At 42.3% G+C, this 15,796-nt stretch overlaps 1 protein-coding gene across 3 annotated transcripts in view; it reads left to right on the forward strand.

Annotated features, from left to right (window-relative positions):
* Positions 1-15,796, forward strand: part of sec24d (SEC24 homolog D, COPII coat complex component) — a 19,501-nt gene extending 3,705 nt beyond the window's left edge. For 2 of the 3 annotated variants that reach the window (XM_076112388.1, XM_076112389.1), the window contains 22 exons: positions 916-1,118; positions 1,574-1,676; positions 2,019-2,152; positions 2,358-2,873; positions 3,125-3,246; positions 3,407-3,518; positions 3,904-4,031; positions 5,762-5,900; positions 6,053-6,168; positions 7,070-7,194; positions 8,248-8,439; positions 8,531-8,624; positions 9,244-9,360; positions 9,515-9,685; positions 10,223-10,319; positions 10,403-10,548; positions 10,665-10,803; positions 11,407-11,525; positions 11,704-11,883; positions 12,036-12,227; positions 12,781-12,870; positions 13,430-15,796. In XM_076112388.1, coding sequence (XP_075968503.1) covers positions 968-1,118; positions 1,574-1,676; positions 2,019-2,152; positions 2,358-2,873; positions 3,125-3,246; positions 3,407-3,518; positions 3,904-4,031; positions 5,762-5,900; positions 6,053-6,168; positions 7,070-7,194; positions 8,248-8,439; positions 8,531-8,624; positions 9,244-9,360; positions 9,515-9,685; positions 10,223-10,319; positions 10,403-10,548; positions 10,665-10,803; positions 11,407-11,525; positions 11,704-11,883; positions 12,036-12,227; positions 12,781-12,870; positions 13,430-13,570 — 3,324 coding nt within the window. In that variant the 5' untranslated portion in view covers positions 916-967 and the 3' untranslated portion in view covers positions 13,571-15,796. Of the gene's footprint in view, positions 1-76; positions 384-915; positions 1,119-1,573; positions 1,677-2,018; positions 2,153-2,357; positions 2,874-3,124; positions 3,247-3,406; positions 3,519-3,903; positions 4,032-5,761; positions 5,901-6,052; positions 6,169-7,069; positions 7,195-8,247; positions 8,440-8,530; positions 8,625-9,243; positions 9,361-9,514; positions 9,686-10,222; positions 10,320-10,402; positions 10,549-10,664; positions 10,804-11,406; positions 11,526-11,703; positions 11,884-12,035; positions 12,228-12,780; positions 12,871-13,429 lie in introns of those variants that run through there. The other variant, XM_076112390.1, reaches the window with a different exon arrangement.

A 15,796-nucleotide genomic window follows, 5' to 3' on the forward strand; every position in this document is an offset into this window, starting at 1 on the left:
ATTACGACAATGTATACACATGTAGCCAATACAAATGTGTCATTCTGTCTCCCGTGTTTGTTAATTCGAAGGCATTCATGGTTGAAATAAATTCGGTGCAAAGGAAAAGTTTGTGGTAATTTCCGCGTAGCTAGCAAGATGCTTTCTATCAACATGTGACGTTAATCAACACTTGGCTGAGGTGCTGCTGTTCTGTCACGTTACTGTGCTCTTTCCACACGGCGTTAAGCTATAAGTCATACGGTACTAACGTTAAGATGGAGGATAAACATGCCTGTCCGTTCATCCGGGTGTGAAATGAAAGAAGGCAGGGATGCTCAAATCATTAGCTATCATAACGGTCTTTGACGTGGCAATTCTCAGGAGGTGGCAGACACGATGAGGTATCGAGTGAACAATTTACCACGGTTATTTATTGCTCTTTGTGCATGAATTTGAGTTGAATTGGTGTATTATGTCGTAGTAAAGGGCTTTCATGGAGTTGTCGTTACGCAGCGGATATTTTTGTTGACACCAGCTGTGCCGAAGTTCAACTTGTTTTAAAAGACCCTGAAGAAGTCCACGGGGCCAGGCCCATTGCTTTAAGAACTTTAAAAAGTGTCTTTAAATGGCCTTAATTACAGGCCTGTACGGGTATTCATATTTCCGGAATTGTGCAAATGTGAGAGAACATAAAAACTGACTCATGTCGTCACTTGAATATAATATTGGCAAGGATATGCCTGCCTTATCTCTCAGTCACCAATGTCAAAGGTCCATGTTACATGAGTGTCGGTGATTGAACGAGGTCAAATATCAGTTGTTGGTGTGTGTGGCCTTGTAAATATGCTAGATTTATAAATTTGTTTTGAACACATTTCAGACTACCTCAATAAAAATGCTTAACTTTCAAATGTCACTCTTTCAACTTAACAGGTTGTCAAAACTCATTCATCCTGGTATGAAAAGGCAGTGAAATCCCATCAAAATGAGTCAACAGGGTTATGTTGCTGCACCCCCGTACTCCCAGGCCCAGCCAGGGATTGGGGGCTACCAAGGTGGATTTGGAGCTGGTCCTGCACAGCCCCTCTATGGGCACTATGGTGGACCGCCTCAGGCATTCGCCGCTCCACCAGCAGGTAAAAGACTCTGAAATAACGTGGTTGGTAGGCTTTCATTCAAAAGCTTAATCGTGTGACCGAGCATGAGCAGCTCAATCATTTTTGAATTGTACCAACTAGTGATCGAAGTCCAAACAAGTTCCTAAAATCTTAGTAGAACTACTGACCTCTTTAGAATGGAAGGTCAAGACGACGTCAAAGAAGCTGTCATTCTTTCTTGGCAACAACGTTGCCACTGCGATCACAGTTGACAGTAGACACGATGGACATCACTGGAATTAAATGATTACCTGCATTGATGACCAAAATCTGACCCTCTCCTGTTCTCACTTACATATTGACAGTTTAAAAAGTCTAGAAACAAAAGAAGTCGTGTTCAGATTATTTGGCAAGCCGTATTTCACCGGAATATACTTGATTCTGTGAAGACTATGCAAATATTCTGCACACACTGTGTCCGTTACTCACCACAGGTATGATGAAATCACCAGTTTCCTCTGCTGCCGGTATGCCTCCACCTCCAGCGTCCAATCAGTACAATCCAAATGTCCAGCAGAATGGCGCACATCCACAAAGGTAAACATTTTCACTAAACAGCAACTGTTTGGACAGCTAACTTTCTCTCTGAAATCCACACAAGGAGAGTATGAATGTGGAAGTATTGCAGTTGAAATAGACGAAGAAAGATGTCTGCAGTTGATGAATCATAAGAGGCCACAATTTTTGTTCTTATTGTTAAACTGTATAATTGTCCAAGTAAAACATTTTTATTTTAATCAGCAAGGATTAGAAACAACAGATCTAATTGGACGATGTTATCAAAATGATATGCTGCATGTTAAAAACAGGTTCAAGTATTAAGCACATAGTAAGACCACACTGTACCTGCTTCATATTAAGGGTCCTTCTATTCCACAGATACCCTGCTCCACCAGCTGCTTCTGCATATGGACAACCTCTACAGTCCCCATACAACAGCATGGCTTCTATGGCCCCGCCTCCAGCACAGCAGCTCACCAATCAGATGAGTTCCATGAACTTGGGCAACTATGGTAAGTTTGCTATTTACTTATTTATTCTTGTTACAGATCATACAGCATCGTGTGGCATACAGAGAAAAACAAAAATAGAGCTCAAGTAACTCTTTTTAAAAATCTGATTATAGTATTTCAGTTGACAGAATGAGACAATGGATTAGAAAAATGACAGCAAGAATGACCTCACCAGATTTCTTCATTTCACTTCATGATTGTGTAGCCCCAGGTCCCATGCAGAGCCCACCTCCTCCAACAAGCTCTGTAGCCCAGCAGCCTTTCCAAACTTCCCTTCCTCCAGGAATGGGCCAGCCACAGATGCCTCCAGGCCCGCAGTCACCCCACATGTCCCCCCAGATGTCTCCACCACAGTCACCCCTAGCAAGCATGCCGATGGCAGGTCCACCGATGGCAGGTCAACAGATGGCAGGCCCTCCAATGGCAGGCATGGGTAGACCCTTTCCCGGGCCACCTCCTTCAGGCCCCGGAGCTTTCCAGCAGCCTGGTCCCGGAGCTTTCCAGCAGCCTGGTCCCGAAGCTTTCCAGCAGCCTGGTCCCGGAGCTTTCCAGCAGCCTGGTCCCGGAGCTTTCCAGCAGCCTGGTCCCGGAGCTTTCCAGCAGCCTGGTCCCGGAGCTTTCCAGCAGCCTGGTCCCGGAGCTTTCCAGCAGCCTGGTCCCGGAGCTTTCCAGCAGCCTGGTCCCGGAGCTGCTGGTCCACCAGGATACCCACAGCAAGCAGGTAACCGTGACACAGTGAAGCAAAAAAAAAAAAAAAAAAAAGATCACACCAGTAAAAAGAGAAGAATTTTTCAAGGGATATTACATTTTCTTTTTACGTAAGATTGTGTTAGTTACTTACTGGCCAGTCAGAATAGAACTTTTTCTACAGCCTACATTTAGTCAAACAAAACAGAGCTCTGCTGCACACAATTCTACAATGTACCCAATACATATTATTTAATAGCCAATATATCCGATTTTAACGTATAGGTCAGTTTGGGGGACTCATGACTGGGCCCCAACCAGGCATGCCAGGGGGCTTCCCTGGTGCACCAGGCGGACTGGCTGGACCACCTCAAAAGAAACTGGACCCTGACTCTATCCCCAGCATAGTGAGTGGACGGCTAATCCTCCTGAGACCGCATACCACCAACATACCACATTTCTGTCTTGGCTTTCTGTCAGCTTATTAATTCCTCAAAAGGTGTTTGGCAAAGGCTTGTGCGTGTTCTCTTTTTGATTGTGCTGTAATGCATAACTTGTCTGCTTTAGACTCAAGTCATCGAGGATGACCAAGTAAAACGAGGGGGACAAGTCTACAGCACAAACATCAGAGGACAGGTTCCACCTCTGGTCACCACCGACTTCACAGTACAGGACCAAGGTAACTCCTAATGACATTTAAACATCTCTCCAATCACAAAATATTTTGTAGTAGATGCCAATTTGTAGCAAATTTAGGTGAGCATCCAATTATAACTATTAAAACTGCTTTTTAAAACGTTTTCCTACAATTTCTACATTGTCTACAGCATGTAGACTTGTTGTTGTGCACATCAAGTTCAGTAACTTGTCTCTGTCATTTTTGGTATGTACTTAATAATTCATAGGCTTTTGCTTAAAATGTAGACATTTCTTTGAGACATCGACTCTTTCTGGCAATCGCAAATCAAACATGGAGACGTACAGTTCACACTTCTAACAATGGTAACAGAAATGTGCTCTGTCATAATATTGACGTCATTGAGCCTTCTGTTTGCTAATCCCAGGCAATGCCAGTCCCAGGTTCATGCGCTGCACCACCTACTCCCTGCCCTGCACTGCCGATCTGGCCAAACAGTGCCAAGTGCCCCTGGCCTGCGTCGTAAAACCCTTTGCCAATTTGCCAAAGAACGAGGTAAGTCATGGTTCATCTGTAACAAAGCCAGTTGCTCCATCTAAAAATAACATGAACAATACATAATGACCTGCTAAGATAAACAAACAAAAAAAGAGACGAAGACTGAATACATTTGTTGTGGCTTTGCTGTGAAAAAGCATGTTTTCAGGTGGGCTGTGAGTCCGCAACTCTTGCAGGGAATGATACATGCTAGCAGACACCAGTGTCTCACACAGATTGAGAATTTATTCTTGGTAGTCGGCCTTGTGTTGGGAAGCGTCCATCACTTGAGTAGGCTGTGACACAGCACAGTGTCCAGAGTTTTGTTGATAGTTTTCCCACTCTGTATGTTGACACATTGACGCATCATACATATGTTCAATCAGTCTGTACTTTCCATACGGACTTTTCAAAAGGAATAAAACTCCTACAATACAAAATAATCTTCTTTGGTGGGCCTAAATTCTATAAATAGGAAACATTGCATGCAACACAATTCATCCCACACCAAAGCAATTCTATCCCCAGAGTGCAATGTGTTTTCTAAATGCTGTATACTGTCATTTCAAGAATGACTAACGACACTTACAGGAACACTTGTGGGAGACTCTGTGTTTTTCTGTAGTAGGAACACATGATAATTGCATTTCTGGTGGAGGTTTTTAGATCTATGTTACATTCTTAGCAAGTTAAGGCCCTAGTTGAGATACATGGTTTTGTTTACAAATTCCATCTGTGGTATTTACTTGTAGGATAGAGAATTTAGGACATCTACTATTTATTTCTAAAAGATTTAAAACAAATAAAAGCTACTTTTGAGGACGCACCCACCGAATTGTCTTGATAGGATGTCTCTGTGTACTACACAAGTTAAGCTGTCCTGTGAATGACCTCTTTTTGGATCATATGTGGTCCAACAATCCTGCCTAAGATATTTTCCTCCTCCACTGGCCTCGTCCCAGCCGTCCGTTGGCCTTTTTAGGCAATGTTAGCTTTCTCTCATCTGGCTTTAGGCTAATTAACTAATGTCAGATCTGCAGGGACAAGATGTAAAACAATCTGAGTATGTTGCACTCAGGTTGTTTTACATCTAGTACAACATGGAGCATATTCACACTTCAATTCCATTAAAATCGTAAACCTTAATCAATGCTCTGAGTTTGTACATTACACAAAAGGGCATGCTGTTGTACTTGGAAGCTGTATGCATTGTTCTGTCATCCACAGGTTTTGTTCTCGGCACTAAACAGCTCGAAGATTAATGTAAACACTTCTGCTCACCACCTTGAAGTATACAGTCTAATAATACACCTACTTGCTCCCTTGTTTGTATGTGTTTTATGGTAGTCAAGTTCATTTTGAAGCAAACTTTTTCAATTTAGTCTGCCGGGAGTCTTAAATAAATAGCGATGAGACAGTTTCCATCTGCAGGATGCATATGATACACGGCAACAGTGCTGTGGTATGTATATTAAACAGCTTCATGCTAAGCCTTTACATTCCTTGTAAGACAAATGTTCTGTCAATGAAAGTGCAATGTGTATCGTTTGGCTGCCATGGAATCACAGATGCTTCAGACAAATCGGAATTTACATTGGTGTACTGTACAGCATGTGTACGAGTATGATCTAAATACAGTAAATTCTGCATTACTTAAACATCATCGCCCTTTTAAGGCAAAGATTTTGAATGCAAGGGCTAGCTGTTGACCATAATGTCTTTTTGTGTGTGTGTGTGTCCCTGTATAGACTCCTCTCTATGTTGTGAACCATGGTGAGACGGGCCCAATCCGCTGCAATCGATGCAAGGCCTACATGTGTCCCTACATGCAGTTCATTGATGGGGGGCGTCGCTACCAGTGTGGTTTCTGCAACTGTGTCAATGAAGGTAGAGTACAATGCAGAACATGTTAAGCAGCCAGAAAAAGATCCATCAAGTTATTTCATGTACTTGAAAGAAAAGGAAAACAGGTGAATGTTAAACTATGAATATACTGTTCATAGGTCAATACTCAATCATATTGCTTTGTGTTACCGTAGTGCCGGTCTTCTATTTCCAACATCTGGACCACATGGGCCGGAGGGTGGACTTCTATGAGAGGCCTGAGCTGTCCCTGGGATCCTACGAGTTTGTAGCCACCCTGGACTACTGCAAGGTACAGGAAAACTACTAAAGATCTATCAACTACTGTCCAATGCACACCATGCAGAGTGGGTTAAGTTCATCAATAGAGACAAGCCCTTGAATTGATGGATGTATGCTGGTGTAAAGCAGACTTAATGCATAGATTTGACACTAAACTAAAAGCTATGTCACTTGAAAGGTTCTCGCATAAGTCTGTTTCCGATGGCCCAACGCCTGCATCCACAGAATTGCATTATTGACCTTTTGGCACTCTACATTATTGAGCTGCTCATCAAAACTTATGACGTGACAGTGTGCAACTCAAGTTGTTTCGCAAACAATTGAAAGACAGCAATGCCAATCAAGTTCACGTCCCCATGGAGGCTGTGGCTGTTGAGAACAACAGGGTGAGCTGAGTCACTTCACTGGCCTACTTTTGCTCTGTTTATTAAGACTTATAAACAGCCTCTGCAGGGCAGCTCTTAAACAAACGCCTGCAAGGTCGTTACTGTGGAAATATAACAATGTCTTACCGACAGTCCACCTCACACACACTTTCATTGCCTTCCATTCAGGAGTTTATAACTGTCTTGGTCTCCTCACCGCCACTCCAAAGTTATAAGCAAGCACCAACGGAAACTAAATCTCTAATATTTGAGAATTAATAACAGAAACGGGAGGTGGAAGGCTGACGGGCAGGCCCCAGGTTCAGGGCCTCTGTTGATATGGTATATGAGTAAGACCTTAAATCGGAAGACACCGGACTGAAAAGAGGAATGCTTTTTAGTTTATTCAGGAGCTTAAGAACATTTTTCTTCATTTACTTTTCTAATCAGGTCATTTTATGCCGCATGCCTGTCATTCCATGTTAGCTTGAGAAGATTTCAAAATTGCAGCTAATTCATTTCTCCTGCTGCCTTCTTCTCACACAGAACAACAAGCCTCCGAATCCTCCTGCCTACATCTTTATGATCGACGTGTCCTATAACAACATTAAAAGTGGACTGGTCAAGCTGATATGCGATGAGCTGAAGACTCTACTGGAGAATCTGCCCAGGTACATGCAATATATCAGGAGAACACTCTCAAACATGGTCACACAGTACAGGTAGGAATGTAACATGCATCGTCTGCTACATTAGGTGCTTCTATACCGAGGATAGGATGATGCACTTCACCTGGTTACTCCTAAAATAACTTTTCTTTTCTCTGCGTCATTAGTGCCAAAAGCAATACATTCACATGTGTCTGCTGCCATGACATCATCCCTAAAATACTAAACAGAAGGGTACTCCAGATAAGCCCCCTTGACTTCACTCGGCACTAAATAAAACATTTGGACATGCATTTTCATGTAATTCTGCAGTATTTGCCAAATGTGTTTAATTCACTCAAGATAAGCTGGAGCCCGGTTTAAGTAAATGCAGATGTGGACGTACCGAAGACTTTTTTTTTTTTTTATCATCGTCACGAGTAGTTTTTAATCACTGTCTGGTGGAGAAATAAACTCATCCAATCTGAATCGTTCTCTTTCCAACAGCACCTGTAACCTCCGCTCATAGAGAAGCTGTGGGCTCAGAGTTGACCAGTGGCACATTTACTTTTGCAGCAACTGTTTCAAGCCACACTACATGTTCCTCAGTGTGTCTGCATGATTTAAGAAGAGGGAATTACAAGCTGCAGTTGGCAGTGTCTTTAAAGAATGCTTTTAAATTAATGTGATGTTGAAAGGTTTTGATATATGGTTTTAAGATAGTGACCACATCCCAATTCAGAATGTTCTGATAAATGTCAGGGGGTTTCAAGTAATAAATTAATAGGAACTTTATTTTCCAATTATGCAGTTCTTTCAAAGAAGAGTATATGTTCCCTATAAGTATTGCCAACATGTAACGTAGTGCTTTCCAGAAAACCTCCGAGGAAATTATTTGGAAAATACAGACATGCCAAACAAAGTATTACCCTCTTATTAAAAGAAGTCATTTGATCGTTGTAAACGTGACGGCTGCACACATGCAGCTATTGTTAATCCCATTTCAACTGACTTACTAGAAACATCCAGGAATTTACCGAGGCCTGTTCTCTCTCTCTCTCTCTCTCTCTCTCACAGTGAGGAAGGTATGGAGTGCTCCGCCATCAAGGTTGGCTTTGTCACCTACAACAAGGTCCTCCACTTCTACAACGTGAAGAGCGCTCTGGCCCAGCCCCAGATGATGGTGGTTTCAGACACAGCGGAGATGTTTGTCCCGCTGCTCGATGGCTTCCTCGTCAACTATCAGGACTCGAGGGCCGTCATCTACAAGTAAGATACAACGTGTGATTCAACAAGGCAGTGAGAACAATGTGACATGTCAATTATGACCAAACCCTAATCCTGTCCCTCTCCTCTCCAGCCTCCTGGACCAAATCCCTGATATGTTTGCAGACACCAACGAGAGTGAAACGGTCTTTGTTCCCGTCATCCAGGCCGGCGTGGAGGCATTCAAGGTTAGCCGCAGTGTGACATCTGTCAACATGAAGTGGGAGGCCAGGGGCCTACTGCAACCTCCCCGAGTCATGCCTGGCTGTTATAGCTTTGCGTATAGTCTATTGGGCTTGGGAAGGAAAAGATCATACGTCATTAGCTTCCTATTTAACAAGCCACATTTGATTAGCAGCAGTGTCATCTAACATGCTGGTCCTCTGTATCTTTTGTTAAGTTTATCACTAAACTGATGGATTCCAATTACATGTTTTTTATTCCTGATATGTTTGTGTTTACTTTCAAGTCCAAAAAACGTTCCCAGTAAAATGAGGTCATTGTTTTGGCGCACAGTAAAGGAAAAGTTCACACACAGCTTTTAATTGGAAGCAGCTGTGGCAATACACAACAGCAAACCGCAAAGAGTTTGGGTATTGCTTACGTCTTTATCTTTTCGTCGTCAGTTTATTTTGCAATCTCTCTTAAAAATAAAGTTTATTATTATTATTATTCGGATAATCTAATCTTCTGCAGAAGTGGAATCTTGCACCTTGTGTCATTGTAAAGCTATAAACAACACGCCATCAAGGAACACACCTTGTGATATTCTGTTGGAGATCTTATCCGTTATTCTCTCCCCTCCAGGCAGCAGAATGTAGCGGAAAGCTCTTCATCTTCCAGTCCTCCATGCCCACTGCTGAGGCTCCTGGCAAACTGAAGAACAGGGATGACAAAAAGCTGGTCAACACCGACAAAGAGAAAGTGAGTCGCTTTTTGTGAACTTATATTTTACAACTTATTCTAAACACCAAATAGAGACTGCTGGCAGTTTAAGATTGAGTAAAGCATAGAAACTCACCTGCATGAGTGGAGACTTATCCAATAATAAAGATTTTTTCTTTTTCTTTTTTCTTAGACCCTGTTCCAGCCTCAGAAAGGAGTGTATGAGCAGCTGTCTAAGGAGTGTGTGGCACAGGGCTGCTGTGTGGATCTCTTCCTCTTTCCAAGCCAGTACATGGACATTGCAACTATGGCAGATGTGCCCTCGCACACCGGAGGCTCCGTCTACAAGTACAACAACTTCCAGGCAAGCACACCTGTTTACAGTCTGCTCAGGCCACTGAAAACACATGCAAAGATGCTGCAAGCAAGCCACATAAAGGATATGGACAGTGATGCAAAACTAGCAAGTCATATATTTGGTTCAGTACCCACAGTGTATTATTGACCTGTCCCATAGGAATGCTGCAACAAGCGTGGGAAAGAACTCTCTCAAACTGTACAAACACACCACATACAAAGGCAGTACAATGTAATTTAACACAGACGGACAATATCTATAATAAATAGGTTTATAATAACAGTACAATGTAGCCGTTTAACACAAAACAGTACAGCATTTTATTACCATTAAAAAAATAAAGTAATTCAGTGTGGTAGAAACACTTTGTTGTTCATTTTGGCCCAAGCCGACATTTCAGTAAATCATCTCTCTGTATTAGACAAAATGAGTCCAAGGCTTATTGTCATTGGCGTGGGACCAACTTTGTGACATTACCGCCATCTGCTGGTTAAAACCATTACTAAGATTTGCTGCTGACTCAAATATACTCGATGTTGTCAGGTGGAGATCGACGGGGAGCATTTCCTGAGAGACCTCAGAAAAGACGTGCAGAAGAGCATCGGATTTGATGCCATCATGCGTGTTCGTACCAGTACAGGTAAGAAATAGTCTTTCAAGACTTTGCATTTGGTACGTGCCAATGTATCAGCAATCTACACTACTGTGCATGTCTGCCCTCAGGTTTCAGAGCCACAGAGTTCTTTGGTGCCGTCCATATGAACAACACCACAGATATCGAGATGGCAGCTGTGGATTGTGATAAGGCACTGACCGTAGAGTTCAAGCATGACGACACGCTCAGTGAGGAGACTGGGGCTCTAATGCAGGTAAGGTGTCTTTGTTTGAAACCCCCCTCCACCCAAAACCCCACACGTTTGCCGTTTGGTCAGGAGATAAATCCCCAAGGTTTGGTCATAACTAATGTTTGGACTCTGTTTCCCAGTGTGCCTTGCTGTACACCACCATCAATGGACAGCGACGTCTCCGCGTCCACAACCTCAGTCTGAACTGCAGCTTGCAGTTGTCGGAGTTGTACAAGAGCTGTGAGACCGACTCACTCATCAACTTCTTTGCCAAATCAGGTGACTGTCCTTGTATACGTCTCTGGACTGACATTCTTATCGATCTCATCAACACTTAAAGCTTCATTTTATCTTTTAAGTTTGCACATTTTAACACTATAGCCAAATGCAGAAAAGATGTATTTTTCCTCCCATGGCTTGTAAGCAGTAAATTATTTCATGAGGGAGTCATTCCATACAGTCGGCTTTCTTTCTTTGAGGGTGTCATGTAGTGCAGACGTAGCCTGCTGATGTACCGTTGTTGAATTTACCCCAGCATCACTCCATAATCTACTAATACCCACAGATTTACGGGTAAAAGAAGAATGCGTAATGGAAATGAGGACCACATGTTTCAGATAAAGTACAGATGACAATGAGCCTTTTTGTAATCCGCACATAGTGAGCCCTGAGTACAGCTGTATTACTGGCCTTCAGTTGCCTTCTTTCATTTGTCCGGCTACTCTTCAACTCCCTTGTGCGCTCTCTCTTCCCCTGCTCGATTTCTTTCCTCATCTTTCATCCTTTGTGTTTTACTCCCCTACGTATCCTAAGCTGCCAGTTAGGCCCGTTGGTTCCTCTCCTCCCCGGTCTTTTAATTTACCTTTTCTCATGCCCACTCAGCTTGCCGTGCCATGTTGAACCAGCCTCTGAAGAGTGTGAGGGAGATCCTGGTCAACCAGACGGCCCACATGCTGGCCTGCTACAGGAAGAACTGTGCCAGCCCCTCCGCTGCCAGCCAGGTCAGTGCAGGGCAGCAACTGGATTAACATTGGTTGTATTTAGATTTAGATTTTAGAATATAACAGAACTCTTATGTACATTACATATGTGATACAATTAATATCTATGACCACAACCTTTATCATACGTCCATCTCTCAGAAAGTAATCATGTTTTCATGCCTGTATCCATACATAGCTGATCCTGCCTGATGCCATGAAGGTGTTTCCGGTCTACATGAACAGCCTGATGAAAACTGCTCCCATGGTCGGCAGCACAGAGCTCTCAACAGATGACAGAGCCCATCAAAGGCTGTTGATCATGGGCATGGGGGTGGAGGACACACGGCTGCTGCTCTACCCACGCCTCACCCCACTGGTACAGGAAAAACCTACATACACACAGTGCAGCGCACAGTAACTTTTGTGGGACACGATCAATTACACTGTTGAGACAAATCATTTGTACATGTAGCGTGTATATATCTAATATCAGACAATGTTTTCATCCAATACATTTGTTGTTTTTAGCACAACATGGACGTTGGCACCGAGACTGTGCCTGCTCCGGTGCGCTGCTCGGAGGAGCGTCTGACAGACGCTGGCATGTTCCTGCTGGAGAACGGCCACTCCATGTTTCTGTGGCTGGGCCAAGCGATCCCTCCAGATCTCATCCAGAGCATCTTCAACCTGCCCTCCCTCGCCCACCTGCAAGGACACGTGGTCAGAATTGATTTATTAGCATTTCCACCTCAACATATTTATAAACCAAATAAAAAGTTTACTCTTAGAGATATTAGATGAGACATTTCTTACCTTTTTGGTGCCTGTATACGTTACATGTGGGAGAATGTCTGGCTGTTCGGTTGGGCAAAATGACAAGTCCACTTGTGAGACACTTCACAATAAATCTTCCATCCGACCATGATTTTGATCCAACTAAAATGAGCTAAACTGAGCCAACACTATTACAACACAAAGTTAAATCATGGACATGTGTCATGGTAGAGCTCAAACAACACTGGTACTTAAGAGAAGGACGAATCAGGGACGGCAAAAAGTAGGCAGTATTATTATTTCTAGCAAAAAGTACCAACTTCATTGAATATTGTTTTTAAGTGATCTCAACTTATTGAATCGAGGCTGTTTGTTTACCATCCTCCAATCAGTACATCATGATGTTCTTTGATGCCTCCAAGGACAACACGTTGCACTAGTACCAGTGACTCATTGACCCTCATTTTAGACTAAACCAACCTTGTAATGTTGTTTCCAGTGTGCGCTGCCAGAACTGGACAACCCATTGTCAAAAAAGGTCCGATCCATCATCAATGGCCTGATCGAAGAGAGGCCGAATTCTATGAAGGTAAGGTACCCAGAGCAGCAACATAGTCTCATGTTTAAAAACAAACATGACTTTTTCTAAGAAAATAATGTACAAAATATATTTAAGCCAACTGCCATGCAGCATTTATTGATCTCTGCCGCCCTCCAGTGGAGCTAGTAAGGAAATGTTACTTTTACAACCGCCTTATGTTTCAATATAAACCACTTAATCAAAGTACAACTCAAGAATGTACATTATATTTGTGTAGAAATGAACTGGATAAAATGTTTAGTGTACTTTACATTAGATAGAACATAACTTCTTGAAAAGAAACTAACTGTATTATATAATTTAAATCGTGTTGGGACATTTTATTGTGTCCTCAAGCACTGCAGGCTGTTATTGAGGAGTCAGCGTTGGTCAATTAGTTAGAATATCAATACTCTGAATCCATAGAGGACCGTGCTATCCCAATCCATTAAATGAAGCAAAATGACATACAAGGAGAAAACAAAGGTCAATGTGCACGTGGAGCACAGCTGGTATTGAAAAATTCATGGAAACCGATCACAATTTGCTTATTTTTTTCCCCTCTCAGCTCCATATCGTGAGGCAGAAAGACAAACCGGAGATGGTGTTCCGTCAGTTCCTGGTGGAGGATAAAGGCCTGCACGGGGGAGCTTCCTACATGGACTTCCTTTGCTACGTTCACAGAGAAATCAGGCAGCTGCTCACCTAACCACCACCACCCCGACGCTTGGCCTCAGTGTCTCCTGTCGACTGGCCTGGGAGGAACACGCCATGGACCATGCACAAACCTCACAGGGTCAGTCTCAGTTGGCTCAATCGTAAGGATGGTCCACAGAAAGAAACTTTCTAAGTGTTTCACAAAGACAGAGGAAGAAAACAGGAAGCAGGGAGAGCCTTTTGAGATTGATCCTTGAGTCCACAGCTGCCTTTCCAACATGCTTTTGTCCCCCTTAAGTGTACACACAGTATGATCTTCAAATAGCCACTTGTCACTTGAAGAACGTCTAAGTAAGACATGGACAACACATCCAGCATTTCCCGCACAGATACTTTGTGTGATGAACTGTGGAGACTGGAATGAGATCAGTGTCTGAGGCTGTAATGCATTTTGGCATAAAGCCCATGGGCATAAGCAATACACCACATATCTCCACAGGGCAGTCGATTGACTTCGTAGATGTACAGGCTCAGACAAGAGGTTATTTGTGGGCAATACTGTAGATGTTCACTTTGGAACTCAATAAAGCTGGCCAGTCTTTGTTATACATGAGTCTCAATAACTCATTTTAAAATCTTAATATCTTTTTTTAAACAAGTACAGAAATTGTACCATATTTAAATGACTTATAGAGGCTTCCACATTCATATGCGAAATTGACTCAAATAAGCGTACACACAAGTAGTGCATCGACAGCATCAGGTTATTCATAATCTAGCAGAAACATCGCAGCAGCTGCCAGGACTGAAAATGATTCCTGTCATCACGCCATGAGTGATCCAAAGCATTCGAGTCGCACATACCCCCCCCCCAAAACTAAACAAAGATTTGGATTTTCTGACCATTTATAGCAGAGACTCGGTCTCTGTGACGCAGAAAACATTTTGTTTGTGTTCTACTGTGAAATGATCACAGCTGTTTACATAGAGAGAGCAAGGACAAACTCGCATGTCCTGATGAAAAATTACTTTTTTCTTTTCTTTTTTTCTACACTTCGCGAGTCAGAATTTGAATTAAAAAAAGGGATGCATAAGGGAACGGATTTCTAATGATGCCGAGAGGGAGAGACATCAGCGGAAAGCAGTTTAGGGACCAAATATAAAGCTTTTCCTTAAAACTGCCACAAAAAAATAATGTTGGGAGTGATTTCACTTTGGGAAATACTTTCCAGCCAGCTCCAACAATGCCATATTATTATGACAATACAACCACCAGTTACTATTGGACTATCAGATCTGTGTCTGCTCACTCTTCAACCCAAATTCAGTCAAATCTTTTTACACTAATAAATATAATCTGCATAATTTTCCATAATGATATTTAACATTCGAGTCTTGTGTACAGCAATAGCATCGTACTGCATTGCTGGTTTTTATTGAGATGATTGTGTAACTCATGTCTGCATTTGATATACGTTGTACGATTCTTTGTGTGTGTGTGTGAGGCTCACAAAAAGTATTTTTGTACATGAAATACACGTGTTTTTTCAAAATATTGCCATCTGCCTTAAGTTGATATGATAGTTGTTAAAACATACACGAAAGTATATGTCTTTGGCTGATTTCAATCGTTTTAGTTTGTATGCAAACTGATCTCAGGTAATTTGGGTACCTTATTAAAGTTGGAAGAAGTGATTTCAATATAACTGGAAAGATGGCCGGTTGTTTTTTTAGCATCAGTACCGATGGACGTTAATGGGTTTGGTCTGCCATGTATATTTTTTCCAAACCCTTAACAATGTTTTGCTTGTACAGTACAGAAAATTCAGCAGATTAAGAATTTCTTTAAGAACATGTTTGTCAAAATATTAAACACAGAAAACCCACCAGGTGACCTGTATGTTGATTTCAAAGAAAATATATTCAATGCAAGCCAGAATTAGTCTGTATTTAAGGTAGCACTAATCAAAATGTACACATTCAGTCTGCTGGTCACTTTCCTATAAGTGAGAAATCTACTGTGCAGCACACAATTACACAGAAATGACTCCAGACACAAGTACAAGGACACGAGAATCAATACACACACAGCCAATAATATTCATTTTGTTTCTTATGTCATTAACCTTAATCCAGTCCAGGTGGCAAAAGGTATTTTTGTACCAGTGTGTGTTATCCACTTGCCACCATGAGGGGGCGTCACATGACTGAATATGATGCTTTTTGATCCCCAATGTGATCTGTTTATGTTGGACAATAAAAGTACTTCTTACCATAA

The sequence above is a fragment of the Anarhichas minor genome, unplaced genomic scaffold, assembly GCF_050575085.1.
Source record: "Anarhichas minor isolate MPS153535 unplaced genomic scaffold, ASM5057508v1 ptg000049l, whole genome shotgun sequence".
NCBI classification, from domain to species: Eukaryota; Metazoa; Chordata; class Actinopteri; order Perciformes; family Anarhichadidae; genus Anarhichas; species Anarhichas minor.